At 45.3% G+C, this 25,815-nt stretch overlaps 1 protein-coding gene across 6 annotated transcripts in view; it reads right to left on the bottom strand.

Moving 5' to 3' along the window:
* The window catches only part of EXD1 (exonuclease 3'-5' domain containing 1), a 972,955-nt gene that overhangs the window by 871,469 nt on the left and 75,671 nt on the right, over positions 1-25,815 (bottom strand). Inside the window, exon 2 of one of the 6 annotated variants that reach the window (XM_085627143.1) lies at positions 3,737-3,860. The exons of the other annotated variants lie outside the window; for them this stretch is intronic. Within the exon in view, the coding sequence (XP_085483269.1) occupies positions 3,737-3,758 (22 nt within the window). The 5' untranslated portion in view covers positions 3,759-3,860. The remainder of the gene's footprint in view (positions 1-3,736; positions 3,861-25,815) is intronic. 6 annotated transcript variants of the gene reach the window in all.

Here is a 25,815-nt window from a genome sequence, read left to right on the forward strand (position 1 = left end):
TCTTATAGTTACCCCCACTTCTTGCTGAGGTTTCACTGTTTTCGACTTAGTCTGGCTGGGATCCTGCTATCCAGGACCCCAGCCTAGCTGCCTTCTCTCTAAATTGATTGTATGTACTTTAGGTACACCACAGATTGGATTCTGGGGTACCCTTATAAGTCTCTAGTATATGGTATACTATGTACCTAGGGCATAGGTACCCCAGAGGCCTCTCAGGGGCTGCAGCATGTATTATGCCACCCCTGGGAGACCAATCAAAATGATACAACAGGTCTGCTACAGCAGCCTGTGTAAGGTGGTGCATGCACCCCTTACTTAGATATAGGTTCACTATATCTATCCATATCACTGCACATATAAACCTATCAGTCACCCCTATGGCAGGCTTTATCAATCCTGAAGGCATGGTGCTGGGTTTTATGTGAGAGGGTACCCATGCATGAGCAGAGCCCCTCTGCAGCTTTCGGAACCTTTATTCCGGGGTGGTTTGTGATGCAGCCAACCATATACTCGTAAGAGCATTATAACCTCGGGGTAAATGCCAACTTTAAAACGGCTGCATGGAAACATGTTGTGTTTGGTGTCAAACACCTTAGAATCATACCTCCACACCAGTAACTGGTGTGGAGGTATGATTCCACCCTACTAGAGGGAGAAATATTACAACACAGGTACACCCATACCAGCTCAATAAACCCTGGCATCACAAAATGGATGCTGCCAGCCACAGACACAAGTCCGCCCTCCTGCTGCTGGATGAAACTTCGGCAGGGGACGGCTGGACAATAGGTTTCCTGTCACAGGGAGGTATGACCACCTCTCAGACAGGCTTTAGTGTATTGGGCCTGGGTGGGTGCACTCGTGCTTTGATGTCTGCACTGGGGGCACATTTGGTGTCCCTGTGCATAGTCCAGCTCAAACCGGTTGCAGGGGCTATCAGCCCCTGCTCTGGCGTGAAACTGGACAAAGGACATGGTTGTAGCCACCCCTCTGTCCTGATCCTCCCATAGGTGGGTCCTCCAGAGTTTGTCCCACCCCTTCCTTGGGTATAAAGTAGGTACCCCTGGCTACAGGACTTTAGATTTACCTGGACGAAACTCTGCTACAGAAACCAAGTACTATCTACAATACGTTGGATGACCGAAGAATCTCCCTTGGAGTAAAGGAGTTACTCCCATGCAAGGCAGGCACATGAAACGCATCTGACTGGTTTGCATCTCCGCAGCTCCTGAAGGACTCCGAAGATCTTGCAACACAGGAGGTGGGTTCCCAAGCTTCCCAGAGGTCGACTAGTGCTCCCAGCAAACCTGAGACCCGCAGCCCTCTTGGGGACCATGCAACCCGAACCCCTGGACACCGTGCACATTTGCAGCAGCATATGCTTTTTGGCGATCCCTGAGGCTGAGCTTTGGGCTACTTGTAGTCCAGATCCTGAGCAGTGATTCCATTGAAGATTACCGGCCTACACTCCACAAGTGTTCCGTGGGCTGGTATTTTGTGATTCCTCTCGAGGTCCCTTCGCGAGCCCTGGTCCGTCGACTTGTGGGTCCCTGAGAAGGGAACTGTAACTTTAAGTGGGCTTTTCTGGTTGCTCCAGACGTGCCCTGACTCTTCACCGCTTGGGGAGTCCCCAGGACCTTGCTGGCCCACACCGAAGCATCTTTTCTGTAACGGCGTGGGTTTCAGTTGCAGTTGCCAAGGCTTGTTGGTCTCCAATCCGGACACTGACCCCCCCCAGCACTCGGCATCCTTCGTGGGACAGCTCGCCTGCGGACTTTGGTAGTCGGCGTCTCAAGGTCCCCGTGGCTGCAGAGTCAAGCTTCACCTCTTCGCACCTGAAACACCCGACATCGGTAGGCATCCGTCTACTAAGCCCCTGGTCACCCTGAAGTGACCCAGACTCTTGTCCCCTCTGCTTGCAGGTTCTTCCCAGCTCCGATCCAGGCTTGGATCACACCGGACACTTCTCTTCCCAGCAGCAGCACTTTGCAGCATCACGCCATTGAAAACTACGAAGATTTCCGGCACCATTTGACACCTATGCACCCGGCTTCCCTGGGTTGGTTAACACGAGTACTCCGGTGCTCACATGGGTGCTGGCCTTAGAACCTTCTAAGTTTGAAAGAGTTTGCTCCAAGTCCTCTCCTAAGTGTCCTTAATCTTTAAAATTCCAACTGCGACTTTCCCATAGGATTGTACGGAGCTCGCAGCTGTGTTCTCACACAGCACGCGTCCCCCGTGGGTCCCCTGCGTCACTAACTTGGGTGGTTCCTTGGGGTCCTAGCGATTCTACGTGCCCTAGGCACTGTGTCTAGTCAATTTGTGGTTGTTATACCACTTTCGTAATATATGGTTTGGTCTCCCCCTGGGGCCCACTGTGTATTGTGCTATTTATTGTCGTTCTAGTTCTTTAATATTGTGCATCTTGTGCTCTAATCTCATAAAGCGGTTAGTAGAGAGTGTTTAGTAATGAATACATATATTTTACATATATCCTGTGTGGTTCTCCTTTCATTTGATCATTCAGGAGGTTATAATCTGGTAAACCAAGCTGCTTTACATTCCTTCAAGACTTGGCCAGAAGGCTGCTTTCTATAGCTACCACTAGGATAGCTTTCAATAAAGGTTGTCTTTAACCTAATCATCAATAAGGGTCGTTTGGACTGGTGCGAGGTGTCCACTATAACTAGTGGACAGCATATACCAGGCCAACTTCTCACACTTACCCAGTAAGCATCTGTTCTTAGCATGTAGTGCTGTAAATTTGTATGCGTTGTATATGTCCGCCATCTATTGTTGGGCTAGAATGATTACAAGTTGTTTTTCTTCAAAGAATTCTTTTCGAATCATGAGGCTATGTGACTCCTTTCGGTAACAGTGCGCATGGGCATCAACTCAATCTTAAGATTGTTTTCTCGCAGGAGGGTGAGAATGGAGTTCTAATCAGTGTAAGTTATGTGATCTCCATGCAAGTAATGCAGAAAAATGGAAACTACCAATCACACAGGTATCTGGGGATCTACAACACTACAGGTCAAGAACAGATGCTTACTGGGTAAGTAACATGATCCGTTCAAGGCATGTGTGGTTGCAGATACACATGCTTTGCATAGACTGTAGAGCAGTCCCTCTCCCAAAGCGGTGGCTATCCTGTGGGGGCTAGAGTGGTTTGAAATAGAGTACGTAGTACTAACTGTCCAACATTAGATTGTTGGCGTGTTGTCACATCCAAACAATGGTTTTGTGAAAGTGTGTGGTGTGGACCATGTTCCCTGGAAGTGCCATAGAAGCCACAATCTTTCTAGTGTACTGGGCTTTAGGATTAACTTTTAGTTTCCTTTAGTGCTTTTGCATAACATGTTGTGATACATTTAACTATCCACCTGGCAATACCATTTTGGGGAAATCGGTCTCCAAGTGTGTGGAGGCGACAATGCAATAAATAGTTGCTTTGTCTTTCTGAATGTTTTAGTTCTGTTGATATAATACATGAAAGTGCTTTTGAAATCTAAAGTGTAAAGTGATCTTTCTGCTACAGAATCTGGATTTGGAAAGAACACTGGTAGTCCAATGGATTGGAGACAACTTTAGGAAGTAACTTTGGATTTGTTCTTAAGACCACCGTGTTTTTATTCAGTCGGAAGAATGGTTCTTCTAAGGTTAATGCTTGGAGCTCACCAACACAAAGTGAAGTATTTGCAATTAAGAAAGCCACGTTCCAAGATAAATACTGGACCTGATATGAATGGTGGTTCCATGAGCTGTGTTGATATAACATTTAGATTTCAAGCTGGTGCTGGTGGCATCTTAGGGGGAATGATTCTTTTAAATCCCTCCATGAACACGTTAATGACCGGTATCTAAAATAAAGATGTTGGTTGTTTATTTTGTAGATAGGCTGCTATTGCAGCTAAACATAGTATTATAGAAGTGTACACAAGACCTGAAATTTGCAGACACAAAAGATAAACTATTGTTTGTACTTGTACATCAAAGGATTACATTTTTGGCTTTGATAATAAATAACAAACCTTTCCCATTTGGTTGCGTAACATTTTCTTGTTGTAGGATTACGTGCCTCTTTAAGAATATCTATTTAGGATTGTGGAAGGTTTAGGTACCCAAATTGTACGATTTCAGGAGCCATATTGCAAGGTTAATGTCCTTGGGATTGGAAGGTCTAATTTCTCCATGGTTCTGTGTGAGAAGGTACAGGTGGAGAGGAAGTGTCTTGTGACTCACCTGAGAAAGTTCCAGTAGAGTGGTGAACCATGGTTGATGAGCCCATGTGGGTGCCACTAGTATTAGTGTAAGTGAGGTTTTGTTGAAGTTTCCTGACCACAAACAAAAATAGTGGGGGCGGGGGAAAGCGTATGCAAACATCCCTGGCCAGTTCTTCATACAGCATTGCCCTTGGTTAATGGGTGTGGGAATCTGGCTGCGACGTTTTGGCATTTCGCGTTTTCTGGAAACGTCCATTTCTGAAAGTATGTGAATAGAACTTGGGAATGAAGTTCCCATTTGTGGACTTGGTGCGGTGTCCTGATGAGGAAGTCTTCAACTGGACTGTTCATCCCCCTACCCCCCCCCCCCCACATAAGAGCGCACACAGCCACACAATTCTCATAACTCCGGACGCCCACGGAGGAAGATGCCCCATTCACCTTGCCCCAACTACCCCAGTTTTCCACCCCAGTTTATTAACTAAGCCGGTAGTTCCGGGAACCGGGCACCGAACAAGACGCACAACTTTTATTATAGCTATAACGAGACACAAAAGGCAAGGCACGACCATGACAAGGAACCCAATAGCCAACCTCACTATGAATGTACCCTCTCCAACCCCTGATAGACTGGTTAAATTACAATGTACATTTACAACAATCATGCTAAATGGACAATACAATGTCAATGTAAGCTGTTTATGGAAAACACAATAAAAATGTTTTTTTTTTCTTTTTTAACTTGACTGCTCATTTCTGGGACATATTCTGCTAGGAGATGAATGCTGTGATCTAAAGCTAAATGCCATATTGCCTGAAGTGTGTGTCCCCCTCTGTTTTTATAAATAATGCATTGATGATGTGTTGCCCGTCCAGATTTAGACAATTTTGTTCTGTAGGTGAGTTAGGAATGCATTTAATGCTAGGTGAACAGCTTGAAGCTCTAGGTAGTTGGTATGGAGACTGAGGTGTTGTACTGCACATCCCATAGCCCTTGGATGGTTAGATGGAAAAGGTGGGCTCCCCAACCTGTAAGATAGGCATCTACTGAGAGAATGACTTAGGGAACTGGGTCCAGAAACTGCCACCCTTTGTAGGTTTCACCAAAGCAGAGAGTGATGAGTGCAGTTGTCTATCAACACTCGATATTGTAGCTGACCCTGTGACTGAGTCCATTGAAGTGGGAGGCATTCCTGCAGTGACCTCATAGGTAGTCGGGCGTGTGGAACTATGACTATGCAGGAGGTCATCATGCTTAGTAGTCTTAGTACCAATTTGCTGGGATTTGTACTCCAGTCTGAAAGAGGGGACAGCAATTAGTTACAAAAGAAACTGATTTCAGAAACTTCCATCAAATGTGCGCTTGATGCAACTGAAACTGCGGCTAGAAATATAAATACCAGCATTTTACTTCGTAGACATGCTTGGCTCAGGGTATCTGGTTTTAAACCAGAAGTACAACAAGCTGTCCTTAGTTTACCTTTTGATAAGCAACACCTCTTCGGGCCTCAAATTGACATAGCCGTGGAAAAAATAAAAAAAGGACTCAGATGAGCCAAAATCTATGGGGCCGCTTAAAACCAGCACATTTTGTAGTTCCTTTCGCCGCACATCATTTTGACAAGGTGCAAGGTCTTCCATTACTGACACATCAGCAACCTTATATAAAAATCGTCACCATCCTCACCTTCGAGAGGTTTCTACAGAGTATCATATACAGGGAACAATTTTGAGGGGCGTGGAAACTCCACCCGCACTCCAAATAACCAAAAACAATGACTTCATTCGCGTTCTCCTCAAACATTTAACACCTGTAGGGGGGACGTCTTAAATTTTTCTACCACAATGGAAAAACATTACTACCAATCAATGGGTATTTGATATTATCCAACATGGTTACTGTCTTGAACTCATTGCCACCCTTCCAAACATCCAACCACACAAACACAACCTCTTTGTTCAGCACCAGGCACTACTCAAGCAAGAGATAGCAGCTCCTTTATTAAAAGGAGCAATAGAGTCAATTCAACAACAGGGAACAGGGGAATATTACCTATACTTTCTTATCCCCAAAATGGACAGCCACTCAGACCCATTCTGGATCTCAGCGCATTAAATCAATACATTTTATCAGAAAACTTCCACATGGTCCTTCAGGAAGTCATATCATTACTTTAGCAGGGGGATTTCATGACACACTGGACCTCAAGTACGCCTACCTTCATATACCCACTCACTCAGCGAAAGTACCTACACTTTCTACTCCAAGGAAAACCTCAACAGTTCATGGTGCTTCCCTTCATAGTCACCACAGCTTCAAGGGTCTTCACAATATGTATATCTGTAGTAGCAGCCCATCTACGAAAGTAAAACATTCATTTCTTCCCTTACTGTCTAACAAACAGCTCAAGCCTTTGCAGTCAATATTCTCAGAACTCTAACTCTGTTACACAAGTTAGGGTTCACAGTCCACCTGCAAAAATCTTGTTTGCAACCAGCACAAATACAGCCATACTCAGGGGAGCCACTCTCAATACTCGCCTAGCGTTCGCACTTCCAAATTCAGTCAGGATTCAAAACATTCTGTCTTTAGCACAACAATTTCTGAACTCTTGTGGAAAGAGGGCTCATCCCAGTGTGCCCCATCGTTGTGAGCTAATAGGACCTGGCTATTAGCTATCCTCCACTGGTTTGCTGATTGGGTTGCAACCCTTTTGCCAGGGGATTCAATTAATTGTGACTCCTGGTCTGGTGGAGTGGAATTTCTAGTGGTTTGGGAATTTGCCCTGTTTCTAGAATTTGCTACAACTAAAGAGTCTTGCCTATTCTCAGTGTGATAATGCAAGCTCTAACTGGGTCTTTAAAAAAGTTATCAGCATGACAAAGAACTCCTTTTAACATTGGTAAATATTGCGTTCTTCTTTGAACATTAGTGAGAGTCTCAAAGAGAAGTCATCATCGATGGGATCTTTATGTAAAGGGACCTGATGGAAGGCTGCTGCCACGGCAATTAAATCTTGAAAAGCTGAGGCATCATTTGGTGGTGAAGGCCGTGAAGGACAGAGGTCAGGATCAATATTATCCTGTGACTCTATATCATTTATCCCAAGAAACTTGAGGTTGTGTATGCTCCAATAGGTTGTCATCAGTATCCTCTATATGAAAAGGGGATTGATGATGTGAAATGCCTTCCTCATGTGACTGCGGTGAAAAATTAGGAGGTGGAGTGGTAGGCTGTGATGGAGACATATGCAAGTGTGGTTGTGTATGGCTAGTGTCTTTCTCCTTTTGTTTTTTAAGAGGGGTGTGGTGAAGTGTCCAGACCCTCTTGAAGCTTTGCTGGCTGAACAATAATCTTCTTTGTTCCATGCTGTATTTGCAAAGTTTTCTGTTTTGGATCAAGTTTGAGGAGGTGAATTCGATCCGACAGCAATCGTTTTGGGCCTGAAAGTAAAACATTCCGGTCAGGGAATGTTATTTGATTTCGGTGCCTGGCCGCTCTGTTCCCAATCAACAAGTGCGTTGTGTTTCGGTCTCAAGACTCCTATTTTGCTGGAGGTAGAGGCTCCTACTGAAAGCTGATCTCTCGGTGCCGAGCCAGAGGACGGAGGTTCCGAAGGTATTTTTTGGTATACACCATGGCTTTTGTGCAGTGGTGGCCCTAGAGTAGGCTTATCAGTGGGAAGTGAATTTTTTAGGTTTCGGATCAGGGGCCGAAGTACTCACGATCCGATTATCTTGGAAGGATTCCACCATCTCCGAATCTTTTTCTTGGTCGGAACCGGAATTGTGTATGGAGACAGATTTTTTTCTTGGGCTGCGGATGCTACTTCATCTTGTTCATCTCGCAGACTAAAGAGGTCTTGAGTGTCAACTGTGTTTGTGCTGCATCTTGAGACAACGAGCATGTCGGTCACAAAGAGTTTTCTTTGACCTGAAGAGTTTGCAAGCCTCACACGTACTTTCTTGATGATCGGGCGAGTGGCATAAATTATAGACCGAGTGAAGATCTGTATAAAAATATTTGGAGTGGCACTGCCTCTGACAAAAATGTAACAGAGTGCGGTCCATTAGCAGCTCATTTTCTTGGAAAGCCGTAAGCCGAGGAGGCGAACAGATGACTCTGACCTGTTTAAATTTCTCGATATAGAGTATAAACTACTCGATGGAAACAATACCGTCCGATGTAGAGGACTATATAATGGAACTGAGTCGATGCCCATGCACACTGCTACCGAAAGGAGGAGTCACATAGCCTTGTGACTCAAAAATAATTCTTCACAGAAAAACCTCCTGTAATCATCCGAGCCCAACACCAGATGGCGGACTTATGCAAAGCATGTGTAAATACAGCCACACATGCTTTGAATATCCTTTTCCTCAATCCGGTTCGAGGACTACACAGTAGTGGAAGAAGCATGCTATTATGTCAAGCACTTTAATATGGACGGTGAATAGCATGATGAACAATGCTCACAGAGTTACTTTAATAGCTGCCTTTTTCTTTCCCTCGGAGAATGCACATCAAACCAGTTTGCAAAATGGGCACGGTGTCAAGTGGACGTCAGCCCAAATACCACAGACAAGCCATGAGAAAACGCAACTGATACTTACCAACTGCAGGAAGGGTATATGACAGAGCATTAAAAGGAAGTTTTTCTCATAAGAAACAATTTTGAGGGAAGGGCGTGGTCTGGAATCATGCCTCATAAAAAACAGAAAAAAGTTTAACTATCAAGGGAGGGAATTGTGGGACACAAGTGGTTCAGAATCCCAATAGAGGGACACAGTTTCATTTGGAGTTTCACAAACACTGCTTATCTGACTCAGTCTTTCTCATTTTCTAACCACTGCCAACCATTGTTTTACTACTGGCATTTTAAAGTTAATTTGGAAACGTAAGTTAAAAAAAAAAAATATATCAAATTACATTTGGAAGCCTATCTGGAAAAAGATTATAAGAGAATTGTTCAGCGCTTGCTCATTAATGAAGAATTTAAAGAAGAATAAACACAAATGTTATTACACCACTGTTTTTAATTTGCAAATATTTTTTTTACTGCTATTTGATGCATTGATTTTTTTTATTAAAAAAAAAAAAAAATACATGCCAGTGGTGTATTTGCAGATGTGCTGATTTGAGAATATTATTAACACAGATAACGTTTACATCTATACGACAATGTTAGCAACATACATGATAGCAAAGCAATGTGGGAAGAATTAGCCCATCTTGGCAATATGGGATGACAAATTAATTCAGCCACAAAATTAGAAAAAAGGACCAGACCATCATAATGAAAATGAAGTAGCTCACACTTACGTAATGCTGGGTATAAAACTGTGTTGCTGACTGAACTATTTATTAAACATTCCAGGTGACATTGTCTCTACTACAGAATTCTAAGGGTAAAACAGTAAAATGTTTATAGCCTCTACTAACAGCCTTGCCAAGCAAAGGTATGCTAATTCAGACACACCAAAAGTGGGTCCGTTATATGGCCCTGGTTCATAGAAAGAAATTTGATGTTAACAATTGCTAGGAGGAAGAAAAGAAAAAAAATAAAAAAAATAAAAATCAGCAGGCGGACACCTTGAGCATAAGTACCTTTAAGAGATCCAGAGTACGTTCTTTCCCTTAATCAAATCTTCAAAAAGAGCTACTTTCTATGTCAGACAGTACAACGTGTCAAACAGTGCACCCTCAAAACATACACTGTTGCATAGGAGTAAGATGGCCTTAAGGAAATAGTTTTTTCTTCCAAGAGTTTGTCTCAGTCTTCTGAATGAAATCAAACCATTTTACTACAAGTATGCTCTTTGTAAATGTGACGAGGCAAAACTAAAGCGATTTGATAACCTAGTTAACTTTAAATTAACTATGGCATGATCAGTACTAGACAGACTGTCTCTAAACCACCTGCACCATGACACATGATGTAGTGTATAATGCATTACTACCAAACACCTAGCAAACCCCGGGATGGAAAATCTAAAGCTCATTCTACTAAAGGGAAGGCAGCTCTTGCAGCCTTACTTAGGTACATACTGTTAGACCCGGGATCCCTGGTTGGCTGAGGTAGGTACCATAGGCCAAATAGGGACCCTCGTTTCCACGTCAGGGAAAGGAAGGACACCTTCTCAGATAGCCCCCGCTCACCCCCTCGGTAGCTTGGTACGAGCAGCCAGGCTTATCTTCAAGGCAAATGTGTAAAGTATTTGCAACCACGCTCACAGCAACCCAATGATGACACCACAAATGAACTTCACACAAGATTCATAAGAACGAGTGTAGATTTATATAAAAAGATATGATAAAACCACACGATATAAATCCAACATATGCGTATTTGTAATATTCCTCCTGGCCGGTTGTTAGGCCAGCCAGCCCTAGGCAGTTCGTAATGCTATAATCAGGCACTTTGCAAAAATAATGCAATGCGTAACGCAACAACCAGGTACTTAGTTATGCAGAAATAATGCAATGCGTAATACACTAATCAGGTAGTTCGTTATGCAGAAACAATGTAATGCGTAGTATGACAATCAGGTAGTTTGTTATGCAGAAACAATGCTATGCGAATACACTAATCAGGTAGTTCATTGTGCAGAAATAATGCAATGTGTATTACGACAATCAGGTAGTTCGATATGCAGAAATAATGCAATGCGTAATACACTCCAGCACCAATCACGGTGCCTTAGGCAGTCTCTCCGCCACTCGTGCTTACTTGCAGTCAGCCTCTGTCAACAGTTGCCCCCACACAGGTATGGTGTAAACAAAAAGTGCAGCTCCACACTCCAACCCCGGTACTGCCACTCCTTTGGCAAGTACGGGCCGCGATACGAGCCGAAGCAGAGGCTCGCGCTGCAGGAATAAGAGAGGCCGAGAGAGTCCTGGGGGGTGCGACCTCGCTCTCCTCTCCTAGCGACTTGGGCCTCCGATGCAATCTTTGCGAATTCCGGGCAGTGGGACTTGAGCCCTCCCTCGACTAGGTTGGATCGAGGTCCCGCTCTGGCAACGGCGGGCTCGGGCCGGCAGCTCAGCTCCTCTGGGGCTGCCGGTCCAGGCCGCTAATGCTACAAAGAGCTCAGGCTGCAACAGAGCAAACGCGCACAGCGTCGCTGAGACTCAATTAATCTTCGGGTGCACGATAACAAGGTAATCCTCCCGAAGGTCTCAGGCTGCACAAAGCACACACACGCAGCGTCGCGGAGACTCACTTGGATTTTGGGTGTGCACTACAACAAGGCAATCCTCACGAAGGGTTCAGGCTGCAAAAAAGCACACGCACACAGCGTCGTGGAGACTCGCTTGGACTCCAGGTGCCCACGATCACAGGGCAATTCTTACGAGGGTCTCATGCTGCAAAAAGCAGACGCACACAGCGTCGCTGTGACTCTCCTGAAAACTTTAGTGTACCTGAGTTTCCGCAACAGGGAGCCAGCTCACCTCAGGCCCTTGGGGATAAGTTACTTCCAGACACAGCACACAGCAAAGTCCTTTCAAGCATGGGGACACAGCACACAGAAAAGTCCCTTTAACCTCTCCTTGGTTAAAGCAGCAAACTGCAGGCCAGCTCCAGAACACAGCGTAAGTGTCAGTCCTTTCCTTCAGTCTATTTAGCCGTTTCTTCCTTGGCAAAGGTTCCTCTTGACCAAGAACTAGCTTCAGTCTTGTTCAATCTTGATCAATCTATCTCTCCAAAGTTCAGGGGCTTCAGCTCTCATAGTTATACCCCTAAATGTCTTTGAAGTCTTTGTGTTCAGGGTGCCACAGACCCCTGATCAAACAAGTTCCGGGTGCCTCCCTGCCAGTGACACCTTCTTCCTTTGATTAGTGGGGGTCTGGATTCTCAGTCACTCAGCAGGAGATGAAACCATTGTTTTATGGCAGCAACTCAGGCCATTTCACCTCTAGGGGCTACTCCTCCCCCTATACTCCAGAAGCAGGTCAGCCTGTTGCTGTCTCACCTCCTCCCCTGGGTCAAGACATTCCCCAGATCCTATCACTTGCAAATCCGGACAATCAATCCACAACCAGGCAGAGACCCACAGAAATGTTAGAGCACAAAAACCCAGCCACTTCTAAAAGAGTGGCTTATAAACACACAATGCAGAAACCATCTTCATAAAAAGATGTGTTATTACATTGTGAGTTCAGGCACACTAAACTTCACCTCTCAATCTTAAGCCTTTGGCAAGATAGGCTGGAAAAGATATTACAAGCCTCCCCATTTTATCCTATGGGCAAGATGGCCTTTCCACAGTGAAAAAGGAAATGGAGATTATTTCACTGTCAGGACATGGTACACACCTTAATACATGTCCTACCTTTCACATGCACTGCACCCGGCCCAGGGGGTACCTTGGACTTACCATAGGGGTGTCTGATGTGCATAGAGAGGGGAGGGTAAGGTCCGGCAAGTGGGTGCACTTGTCAGAACAACATGGCAGTTTAACAAACTGAGCGCAGGCACTGCAATGGCTGGCCTGAGTTCCCTCTTTAAGGCTACTTGTGTGGGTGGCACAATTAGTGCTGCAGGCCCACTAGTAGTATTTGCATTACCAGCCCTGGCACACATAGTGCACTTTACTAGGGACTTTACTAGTAAGGCAAACATATCAATCATGGACAACCAATTACCATTACACTTTATACAGGAAGCACTTGCACTTGGACACTGATCAGCAGGGGCAAATTGCCCAAACCATCCAAGTTGGCAACACCATGTCAGAAAAAAGGTCTGGGGGGAAAGCAATAAGTTTAGGGAACTTTAGCCAAAAAGGCCAAGTCCAACACAACCCCCTCCCAGCCAAAGGCCAGGATAGACCAATCAACTACCTTGATGGACTTCCCTGCTTGGGGCGATAGAACACAGACGCAGGCCCGCTACCGCAGGGACACCCTCCTGTTCTATGCCTTCCTGACCCCAGGGGATTCTCTTGGTCCCTGGGCCAACTATGCTGCTCCATGGGTACTTCCAGGCAGTTGGGGCCTCTCTAGGGGTGCTGGTCCCTTGCCAACCCCCACCTAGAGCGGTATCCCTGGAAGACCCAACAGTCAGGATACTGTTCCCAGTTATCCTGTCCTCTAGGTTAGAAGTGGGTTTACCCTGGTCATTCCTAGGGGACCTAGCCCTACTGGCTGGACACGGTCCCACGGGTTTTCCCACAGGGGGGTGGGGGTCCTTTCTCCCTTAACCTTCCATTTAGATTTCTGTGCCTGCCATTTAGGAATGGCACCCACAAACTTAAGGACCGGACCGCTGGAGCTCTAGTGACAGAGTCCCCATGCCCTCCTGACGCTAGGTGTTCTTCCTCACACAGCTGACAAGTTGGTGCTAGGCCTCCAACCTGGTGCTCCTCTAAGGACGCTAAGGAACCCTCCAGTCTCTAGGGTGGGGTGGTGAACCCCTGGGGACGCTGCTCACACTCCCTCCCTCTCCCTTGAGACCGGGTGCTGGCCCGCATGCGTCCCCCCCCCCCTACTCTGGGACCTAACGGTTCTACTTTGCCTCTCTTCCCTCTCTAAGGCCTGTTCAGATGTTCAGACCCTTGGACCCATGACCGGGGGTCCGGCTCTTGTGCCAGCTCCAGGGAATCAAAGAGCTCGCACCCTAACACAGATTGGCGCAATCCTGGAAAACAATTACTGAGCCTAGGCTCCCTAGGGGCAAAGTTGAGCAACCCCTTCAAATCATTTGCCATGCTCACCAACACCCAATCATCTAGTGCACGCTTGTACTCATCCACACTGGGCACTGGCTGTACTCTGCCACCATTTGAACTGGACTCTGCCTGTTTAAACTTCATTTCAAGCTCCCTCATGCTTAACTCATGAGCTAAGAGAATCTTTTTCTCTTCCAAGGCAAGAGCGTTCCAGCTCTTCTCTGCTCGCTTTTCACTTTCAATGAGCAGCTTCTTCTCTTCTGCTTGAGTTTTAAGTTTTAAAACATCCAACTCATGCTCTCTGACCCTTTGGTTTTCCTCCAGCTCCTCTGGTGAAAAACACCTCCCTGAATGGCTACTACCAGCCCCTGAGGCTGGTCCATCCACTGGCAAATCCTGTGAACCAAATCCTTTCCCTGGGTCATCCTCATCAACATCACTAGTCTCCTGAGCCCCTTTGGCTTTCCACCAGGCCCTCAAGGCCATTTGCAGCTCCTTCTTGGCGCTACTTTTCATGGGACATCCCAAAGCTCTGCAGAATTGCCTCAAATGATAAACTTTGTAGGTAAGCAATGCCTCTATGTCGAACTCTCTGCAGCCTCACTGGCTACTGGACTCCTCTGAGACATGATGTGTGGCTTAAAGGTCGCTCAAAAATAGAACCACCAAATCAAGAACACAATATGTGGTTGCGTCGTGGTCTGCGCAAAACTTGTGATGTACACCAATCACTGCGAGTGAATTTGCAAATACACGTTCAAATTCCAACCGCTGACCACCAAATGTTAGACCCGGGATCCCTAGTTGCTGAGGTAGGTCCCTTAGGCAAAATAGGCACCATTATTTCCACATCAAGGAAAGGAAGGACACCTTCTCACATAGCCCCAGCGCACCCCCTTGGTAGCTTGGCATGAGCAGCCAGGCTTATCTTCAAGGCAAATGTGTAAAGTATTTGCAACCACGCTCACAGCAACCCAATGAGGACACCACAAATGGACTCCACACGAGTTTCATAAAAACGAGTATACATTTATATAAAAAGATATACAATAAGACCACACAATATAGATCCAACATATGCGTATTTGTAATATTCCTTCAGGCCGGTTGTTAGGCAAGCCAGCCCTTGTAAGTTCTGGTGATATTAATGTGCACTTCTAAACGTTCCACTGCAGTCCTAATGCAATGCTAGGCAGTTCGTAATGCTAGAATCAGGCACTTTGCAATGTAAAAATAATGCAATGCGAAACGCTAGAATAAGGCACTTTGCAATGTAAAAATAATGCAATGCGTAACACAACAACCAGGTACTTCGTTACGCAGAAATAATGCAATGCATAGTACAACAATCAGGTAGTTCGTTATGCAGAAACGATGCCATGCGTAATACACTAATCAGGTAGTTAGTTATGCAGAAATGCAATGTGTAATACACTCCAGCACCAATCACGGTGCCTTAGGCGGTCTCTCCTCCACTTGTGCCGACTCGCAGTCGGCCTCTGTCAACAGTTGCCCCCACACGAATATGGTGTAATCAAAAAGTACAGCTCTGCACTCCGGCCCCGGTACTGCCACTCCTTTGGCATGTACGGGCCGCTACACGAGCCGAAGCAGAGGCTCGCGCTGCAGGGATGAGAGGCCGAGAGCATCTACCGCCGAGCCTGCACCCCGCCCCAGGCGTCGACACACACTACCTGGGGGGTGCGACCTCGCTCTCCTCTCCTCTTCAGCGACTTGGGCCTCCGAGACAATCTTTGTGAATTCCGGGCAGTGGGACCCGGGCCCTCCCTCGACGTGGTTGGCTTGAGGTCCCGCTCTGGCAACAGCGGGCTCGAGCCGGATGCTCAGCTCCTCCGGGGCTGCCGGTCCGGGCCGCTGATGCTACGAAGATCTCAGGTTGCAACAGGGCACACGCACACAGCATCGCGGAGACTCACTTGAGCTTCAGGTACACGATAACAAGGCAATACTCACGAAGGTTTCAGGCTGCACAAAGCACACGCAGACAGCGTCGCTGAGACTCGCTTGGACTCCAGGTGCCCACGATCACAGGGCAATTCTTACGAGGGTCTCAGGCTGTAAAACACACACACACACACACACACACAGTGTCGCTGAGACTCTCCTGGAAACTTTTGTGTTCCCGAGTTTCCGCAACAGGGAGCCAGCTCACCTCAGGCCCTTGGGGATAAGTTACTTCCGGACACAGCAAAGTCCTTTCAAGCATGGGGACACAGCACACAAAGTCCCTTTAGCCTCTACTTGGTTAAAGCAGCAAACTACAGGCCAGCCCCAGAACACGCAGCAAACTACAGGCCAGCCCCAGAACACACAGCAAGGGTCAGTCCTTTCCTTCAGTCTATTCAGCTGTTTCTTCCTTGGCAAAGGTTCCTCTTGACCACAATATAGCTTCAGTCTTGATCAATCCATCTCCTCAAAGTTCAGGGGCTTCAGCTCTCATAGTTGTACCCCTAAATGTATTTGACGTCTTTGTGTTCAGGAGGGCACTGACCCCTGTTCAAACCAGTTCTAAATGCCTTACTGCCAGTGACACCTACTTCCTTGATTAGTGGGGGTCTGGATTCTCAATCACTCAGCAGGAGATGGGGCCATTGTTTTATGGCAGCAACCCAGGCCTCTTCACCTCTAGGGGCTACTCCTCCCCCTACACTCCAGATGCAGGTCAGTCTGTTGCTGTCTCACCTCCTCCCCTGGGTCAAGACATTCCCCAGATCCTATCACTTTCAAATCCAGACAGTCAATCCACAACCAGGCAGACACACACAGAAATGTTAAGAGCACAAAAACCAAGCCACTTCTAAAAGAGTGGCTTCTAAACACACAATGGAAAAACCACCTTCATAAAAAGATGTGTTATTACATTGAGAGTACAGGCACACTAAACTTCACCTCTCCATTTTAGGATTTTGGGAAGATAGGCTAGAAAACATATTACACAGCCTACCAATTCTATCCTATGGGCAAGATGGCCTTTCCACAGTGAAAAACAAAATGGAGATTATTTCACAGTCAGGACATGGTACACACCTTAGTACATGTCCTACCGTTCACATGCACTGCACCCTGCACAGGGGGTACCTTGGACCTACCATAGGGCTGTCTGGTGTGCATAGAGAGGGAAGAGTAAGGTCTGGCAAGTGGGTGCACTTGTCAGAACAACATGCAATGACAGGTCTGAGTTCCCTCTTTAAGGCTACTTGTGTGGGTCGCACAATCAGTGCTGCAGGCCCACTAGTAGAATTTGCATTACCAACCCTGGCACACATAGTGCACTTTACTAGGGACTTTACTAGTAAGGCAAACATACCAATCATGGACAACCAATTACCATTACACTTTATACAGGGAGCACTTGCACTTTGACACGGATCAGCAATGGGAAAGTACCCAAAGCATTAAGTTGGCAACACCATATCAGAAAAAAGGTCTAAGGGGAAAGCAAAAAGTTTAGAGAACTTTAGCCAAAAAGGGCCAAGTCCAACACATACTCATTGCGGCAATTTTCAAAGTAGGTAGTTTGATATCAGTCAAGACTAGAATGACTGCAAAATGGGTGCCTAATGAGCCAGGCATCTCTGCAAATCGGGTAAAAGCAACAGTACTCATGGTAAGAAAGTGTATTCATTGTGGTGAAGTCTACCACAAGGATTAGGACCAGAAGCTTGCAGGGTAAAAACACAGTTTCAATAATTTAAACTGAAGTTGAACTCCTGGGCAACTATCGCACAGTGCAGACAGGCTTAAATGTGAAATCGTATAGAGCATTAAACAGTAACAAAACAGTTAAAATGAAACATGGAAACACAATAAAAAATCCCTCAAACAATTTAGAAACATAAAGAAAGCTTTAATGAGTAAAGTGACACCATAAAAAAATCCAATAAAGGGTACAACAGAGAGGATTTTTTTAAAGACTTATGGCAAAATTCACCAAGAAAACGTAAAGCACCAATTAGTAGTCACTGTTCACAGTGGAGTGGAACTTAGGCGCGGTTTCCAGCAAATGGAACATGACAGATTCATTAAGAGGGTTTGTCCTGGTCAACAATTTTATCTTCTGACTTTGTCTCTGAAACAGAAGTCAAAATCCTCCAGTGGGGCAAGGTTTTTATCTGCCAAAGTCTTCTCGAAGCCAGTCAGACACTGGAGGAGGTCAAGCTGAAGCCATTGGTTATGGCAGGAAAAAAATGTTTACCTTCGAACTTTGTCTTTTTTATGGAGCTCAAAATCCTCCAGCGTGGCAGGTGTGGTGCTATATCTGATGAAGTCGTCTCAAAATCGGCCACTGTCGCTCCGAGGTTCCACTGAAACTCCCAAGGTATTGGAAGTCTACAAATTTTCAAAGCCACAAAGAGCAGCTCCTCTTGGTTACTTCTGAATCTCCCAGGACAACAGAGGCAGCACTTAGGAGCCAGGACTCACTCTAGCAGAGACTACCAGCAGGATCCAGTTCAGGTGCACTTGCTACTCGTCAGCTGTAACTAATTCCTGTACCCTTTTTCTGAACTGTTGTCGAAGATGTTAGAGGAGCCCCTCCATTTTATCCCAGTGTGCCCTATCGTAGTGAGCTAAAAGAGCCTGGCTATTAGCTATCCTCCACTGGTTTGCTGATTGTGCTGAAACCCTTTTGCCAGAGGATTCAATGAATTTGGACTCCTTGTCTGGTGGAGGTGTATCCTCAGTGGTTTGGGACTTTGTTCTTTTTCCAGCATTTACTACAACTAGAGAGTCGTGTCCGGTGTGTAACCACACAGGAGGTCAGCCATCTGACTCTTGGAGTCAACTTCTTGGTCCTGGGTAGTGGGAGCAGGTCCAGTCCATCAGGACTTCACACAAGTATCACACAGCAGGTCGCTCCTCTTCAGCTCTTCTACAGGTGTCAAGTGTCGTGATGAGCTGTAAGTGAAGTGCAGCTTTGTAGGTTTAATTACCAAGTGGGTACGGTGACTCCTGAGCACCCCCTAACCAATGAAAAATAAGTTCCCAAGGGTAACCCTTCACGCTTGTGCAGCACATCCTGCTTGTCTTACTGCAAACTATCTCACATTGCACTATTTTGAAGCAAATCCAACATGGCAGAATCTTTCTGCCCCTGAATGGAGCTTGTGCCAGCCAACGATATAACTAGGAAAATGAGCAGAATCCTCTTCTACACCAAACTGATTTTGGGACTGGCTCCTCCTACCACTAGCCTGGTGACAGATGACCTAAGAAACAAAAGGCTTCCCTTTACACACATGCATGAAGGGGCAGGCCTTATCCTGGTCCCTTTCAAATTAATGAAATTCCTGGACCCTTCCCAGCTGTCCCTCCTAGGCAGAGATGAATCACAACCCTCAACCGTGGGTCTCCCGGCCAAAAGGCTTTTGCCTTTGATCCTGCTCTGGGAGCAGTTTTCAAACCTCATTAAGGGGAGGCACTGACGGGGTCCAACTGATTGTGAATGCTAATTAGCCTAGAAGAGGTTAAGGCAGATAAAAGTTTATGTTTTTTTAAAGTTACTTTTCCTAAATACCTAAACTTTTGGTACACGGCAACATTATACTATTGCATGCACCAATTTTAAATACTAGGCACCCTACCTTAAGGGCTACAAGACCTACCGAGGGGTGGCTTATTTAACTGTTGGGACAGGCTGTAGTTAGGCAGCAACCCAATATGCCAGGAGGGGCCGCCTAGGAAGAGACTGCCGATCGGTAGGGGCCATAGCCTTGTGGCATGGCAGCGATTCTGTAAGCCAGGAGGGGCAACTGTGGGAAAGACTGCCTTGTGGTAAGGGCTGTAGCCATATGCTGTAGCAAGGACAGGAGGGATTGCCGTGGAGAATATCACTGTGTTGTTTGAGCAGGGGCCCGTGGACTGAGAGTCGCGGTGACACTGTATGTCAGAGAGGGTCAGCAAGAGCACAAAGGACTGCGCCACTGGAGGAACCAGAGAGAGCCGTTGGTCACTTCGGAGCGCAACCGCGAGTGAGGGACCCTTCACCCGCTGAGTGTCGCCATGGGGGCCACATATGAACAACTCACCTGAACTCAGCTGCTGCCGCTGCGAGCACCAAGCATGGGGCACACTCAGGAACTCATACCGCTTCACACTTACTGTTGGGATGAGGGACTGTCAGCCCCCCGGGGGGAACTTGATGTAAAATTAGAACGGTAGTGCTGCAACACGATGGATTTAAAATCAAAGCTATAGTGGACTTGTCAGAGACTGACTACTAGTGGGGCATACAATGGATGTTACCAATACTGAATGGGGATGAACCACGAACGCCAACTGAGTGAGCAGGACAGGGAACCGCCAAAGAAACCATAGAGCACCGGCCTCAGGGGAGGATTGTGTAATTGTTTGTATATATTATATTTTTTGATAGTGGTTGAAAATAAAATACTACTATTTTTTTCATAAAGGTGACCATTAGGCTGGATAATGTTAGTTTTTGCAGCAGCTGTTGCTGGATGCATGTTGAATTGTGAGCCTGTGTACAATATACTGTATCCACTTCCTCCCATCTGCGAGGGAGCCATGGACCGCTCGGACCACGGTATCCTAAAATTCAAGTGCAGAAGAAAGATTTGGCTCAGTTGCATGGAATCCATAGTAGGTCAGGGTCAGGGACATTAGGAATAAAATGGTTGGACCAGTAGTCCTTGCGTGCCACATGGCCATCTCAAAGGGATTCTGACAAATGGTGGCTAGCAGCGGGTGCCTAACATTTAGGAGCCTGGATGCAGGTGTGGCATTGGGCATTTCTAATTTGTGGCAATACTACAATAAGCACACTTTGTTCTATGCACAAAGGTGACACACATGGACAATGGAAAACAGAAGGTTGAGAATTGACCTTAGCACCATGTCCATAGATCAGATAAAGGATTTATGTGGGGATGGAGGATTCCTAGGAGTAGGGACAGAGGGGTCCTTGCTAATTTAATTTGGGATCTGTTTGAGATACTGGGTGAAATTGTTGAGGCTGTGGTTGACTTTGGAGTCTGGAGAGGGAACCACGGTAAAAACCCTGGAAGAGAGCTCTGTGGATTCAGGCTTTAGGATCCCCTTAGCACAGATCTATCCTAGACACACCAAGTGTGTCCCCCAATGCATTTCTCCCCTACCCCCTAGTTGCATCAAGACACTAACCAACTTTAGTTTCTAGAATATCTCAGGTGTGTCACCATCTCAAATTTCTATGGTACCTCGGTCACCAGTTCCTGGTTGATTCTAGTAGAAACCCTAAGCTTGCAGTTGGCAATTGGGAAATCCAAGGCCGAGTAAGATAAAGCCAGAGAGTTTGAGAGGAAGAAGAGAAGACTAGCTCACCGGGACCAAGAGGAGAGGGGGCGGAACAGACCAGAGGACTGGGCCTGGGAAGAGAAATTTCGACAGCGGGAGAAGAAACGGAGAGAGTGGGAGGAGAAACAGAAGGAAAAGGAATGAGTTGGTAAGGGAAAATATCTCTTGTGAGAGAGAAACTTAGTATGACAGCAATGACCGCTCCATATAGGATAAGTGACTCTAAACCCAGTTCATGCCAGGTTGTGACCAAGCTTCCAAATTATCTTGAGCACCTGTATGTGAAATGTATTTTGAAATGGTTTGTGAGCTTTGTAGTTGCTTATAAGGCACAGGCCTTAAATGAGGTGTCTAAGGCAGCTACTTTAATGGAGTGCATGCCTCTGCAAGAGATAGCAGTCAATGGGAGAATGCCTGTGGCAGACCAGATAGTCTATGAGCGGATGAAAGAAGCTATGATTACGCGATTTGGGCAGAAGTCAGCTCGGTACCTTCAGAGATTCTAGGACTTCAAGAGAGCGGATGGTTTTCTGTTTGAAACTTGAATTTATGGTGTATTGCGAAGTTGGTATGAATGGCTCAGAGGGATGGAGGCCCAGAATTTTCTGTCTCTTAACCATTTGATGGTGACAGATTCAAGGAGTGCTTAACCCCACTTAGGCAACACCTCTCTGGTTTGACAGAGAGGGATCCAGAGAAGCTTACACTGTTGGCTGACAAGCGGGTAGGTAACATGGTTCACAAAGTGCTAGAGCGGCATGGTTCTAAGCCAAAGGGGAAATCTACATAAATTCTGATAGCTCCCTGAAACTTCAGGAGCCAACTCAAATATAGTGGAACAATAAAAACAATCAAGCATGGCTACCAGGCAGTCTGTAGTCATACTATATCCATGTTTAAAGCAATACTTTGGCTTATAAGAATCAGACTTCAAATGAGGAATATAGATATCCAACAATGCCTTGTATCTTTTTATGGCTTCATAAGAGGGCTCTCCTCGTTTTGGATCCCTGTTTAACAAGGTACGTAGTTTATATTCAGTAATTGCCTGGTATGCTTCCAAGATATTGCGAGTTTGTAATGCAACCCATGTTCTGAACTGTGTAAAAGGACCATAAAATATGTGCCTCATAAGGGTGAAGGTCAAACACCCGACTCCCTCTGTGGCTGCCCGCTGCCCACTGCCCTCTCTAGAGCAGTATTTCTCCCCTCAACTCCGTGGCACCACTCACATTTGTCTCCCTAACTCTAGATTGAGAGGAGGGGGGTCTCACCCTCACCCTGTGATCATTCAGATCTTTTCTCTGATTTGAAGTGCACACATGCCATTTTCTACCTGAACAGAGCAGGTGCAACCATATTTTGTGCCTTTAGGTCACACAAACTCCAAGCACCAGAGGCAGCCAGCAGCTTCAGTAGCTCCTTCATACTCCAAACCAGGATGCCACAACATACAAGGACGTCAAGCTGTCAGCAAGAGGTCCATTCATTCAGCTACAGTGTACCACAGCCAACTTAAGGCCAGGATTGCACCAGATCTCCATACAATGCGGCCATGTCTGCACATGGCAGACCTCACCATCTCCCCTAATGCTTTTTCAATTTGTTCATATCATTTGAGGCTCTGACTGTTCGGAGCTCTATGATTCGCGATTCATTTTAATTGGAAAGGCATTTGTCTCAAACCACTCCCTCAATAACTTTTCTTCGTTCTTCAGTTTCTCCTGGCCTTTACTTTTTTTTTTTTAACAGGCAATGCTCCATTTCAGTGTTGTATGGTGTCTAAATAATTCAGCCCATTTCTTTGTACAAATCTATGAAGGAAGGTTGAATCTAACTTGCCTTGTAATTGAATTCGGGATTAAATTTTAGGCAACTTAAAACTGCATTAAATTCTAAAATGGTAATTTATGGTTCTCGTCCACATGACCATATTCTCCATGAATATTGTTTTGTTGTTTTCCCTTGCTAAACCTTTAACCAACGACTGTAAAGATATTGTCATTTATAGGGGGCAAATAATTTTCGCATCATAACCCCTCTTTTCGGGCAATACTAGTTATCAAGCATGATGACATTATGGGCCTACTTCACAAACTGCACTTTACAGTAAATTTACGCTTTTGACCAAGTTGTCTACTTTTCAGTGTTCACAACCTGGACTTTTGTAGTAACTTAGACTTACACTTGAGGTAAGTCCAGTACTAGAATGGCCAACTATTGCTATTGCATGTTACTAGAATCTCCATTATTTCCTATAGAAGGGTGTTGCAGTACCAGTGGATGGTCATGTGTAATTCTGGACTTAATACAAAAGTGCAGTTTGTGAATCCCAAAAAGCAAGAAACGTACTCCGAAGTTTAAGTTAACTATGTGAATGAAGCCCTCTGAACTCTAACACAGTCAGTAGCACTGCAGTATGGTGAAGGGGACGTCTCTCTCGCTCCTTCTCATCTTTTCTGGGCCAGAACTTTATTTTCACCTCTAATGCATCGCAGGAACACCAACTGCTAGTAGTACCAACTACACAAAATACCTCAGATCCACTTCATTTTCCTTGACACAGTGCTTTTCTATAATTGTTCCACCTTGACCACCAGCATGCTAGTAAGCTGGGAAAGGGTGGGGCACACAGCACTTAGGGCCTTGTGGTGGGCTGGGTGTATTTTCTTTGCACTTAACACTGGCTTCCCAAAAATACACAGAATAAATTAGTTTTCCTTGCTAGTTTCCTCCGGTTGATTGGTTCCATTTGGCTAGCTCTGATGGTTTGTTATACAGGTGTGCAATGCCCTAGGCATTCTCAGTGGATACAGTACAGTAGGTTGTTTTCAGTAAGGCACATAATGCCTGTGTTTGCCCTCTCTGAAGAGTGTTTCCCCACAAACCTTTGCATATGTTTAGAATGGTTTGAAATGAGACCCTTGAGACGATCATTTAACTACTGTAGAAGAAAGAATATTTGTGAATGTATTAAGTTGAGCTGACCTGTCAAGAGAGTACAATAAGCTTCTAAAAAGGTGAGAATATTTTTGCACTACCTATTGGCAATGCAAAAACTCCCGATTCCTACATGTTGGATCATACTGAAATTATATATCAGATGTACTCCTTTGTACTCCAAAAGAGCATAATGCATTAGAATTTGGAAAGCTTTATGTGGCAGCTTCTAATGCAGGTACTTGGGGTACTATATTGAGCCATTTTAGGACTTGGTAACAACCATATTAGATATGATACTGATTCTTTAAAGTACGCTTAAAGTGGGGTTTGGCTCAGGCCAGAGGGCTATTGTTCCACTCACCTCATGCTAATGGCTGTTTGGTATGTATGAATGTGGCATCTGTAAAGTGCGAACCTAGACAAAAGGCACAAGAGCGCTGTACAGGGACAAAGGGAAAGATTGTCAACAAATGTTTGACGAGGCAGCTGGGTTTAGGGTACCAAAAACATTTATTTTGTAACCTCCTAGGTCAAGAATAGTAACCGCATTCTCTACCTAACAAAGGGGCTCTTGTCGATCACCTTGGAGAAGTATAGAGCATCAACATACAAGACTAATTCTGTATCCTTTAGTATGAGTTGCAGATTACTTGAAGCAAGTACTGTCGTTATAACCCTGTGGGAGATGATGAAATACAAATTCTAAATCTCAAATTGAGAATGTGGTCAAATATTGTGGCTGGTGCTATATATACTTTGGCTAAAAAAAAAAAAAAAAGAAAAATACGTATGTCGAGGGTTTAAAAAAACAAACATTCTAGCACAATATCTGTCACAAGTCCAGTATCGTGCAAGGTATGAGGTCTAGTATGGTTGTTGGGGTTTCTGCAATTCAGTAATAATCTGTGTGTATTATCAAGTTTTATTACCTGATTCTACACTTCACTAGCCACTAGAGAATGAAAGTTCCATCATGATTTGTTACTGAAGCGGTCGGTGCGATTTTTTTTATGTGCTTCTTAGCACCTGGCTTCAGTGAATACTGTGACTAAACCTGCAGTTTCTTACGAATGATTAGGCAGGACAGTTTCTCGTTCTTATGAGTGGGCGCTTGATTTGGTGACCAATCCTTTCAGCATGCATTGTTGAATACCATGGGCTCTAGAGGGAAGATCACACTACTCATGACGTCCATTCCTCGAAGTGTATTTACAATGAATTGTGGCTGTGTGAGCTCTTCAGCCAATATTAGATCAAAAGAGTATAACAAAGATGAAAATATTATGGGGTCTTTAGTTTGTTTCTTGATGTCTACATTTGAATCAGAAAAAAAAAAAAACAATCTTAGAAGGTGCATTTACGTGACCATCTGGAGTCTCGACCTAAATATTTTCAGGGATCCGACTCCTGTCCAGGCATTCCGCTAGACTCTAGCAGACTATGGTAATGTCTGATGCAGTGTCTAGCATTGCTGACTGGCAGAATAACTGCTTCAGGGGCATGTTGGTTTTTTAGTGACCAGTCCAGTTACCCTCATTTTAATGTGGCTTTGTGATGCAACAATTCGCCTCAGTTTACTACTGAATTCCTGGGCTCATTAATATGCTTTTCCTTCTTAGATGTGCAGTAATGATTACCAATCCCTTACAAAAAAAAGTCCCTG

This window comes from Triturus cristatus, chromosome 9, assembly GCF_964204655.1.
Source record: "Triturus cristatus chromosome 9, aTriCri1.1, whole genome shotgun sequence".
Classification (NCBI taxonomy): domain Eukaryota; kingdom Metazoa; phylum Chordata; class Amphibia; order Caudata; family Salamandridae; genus Triturus; species Triturus cristatus.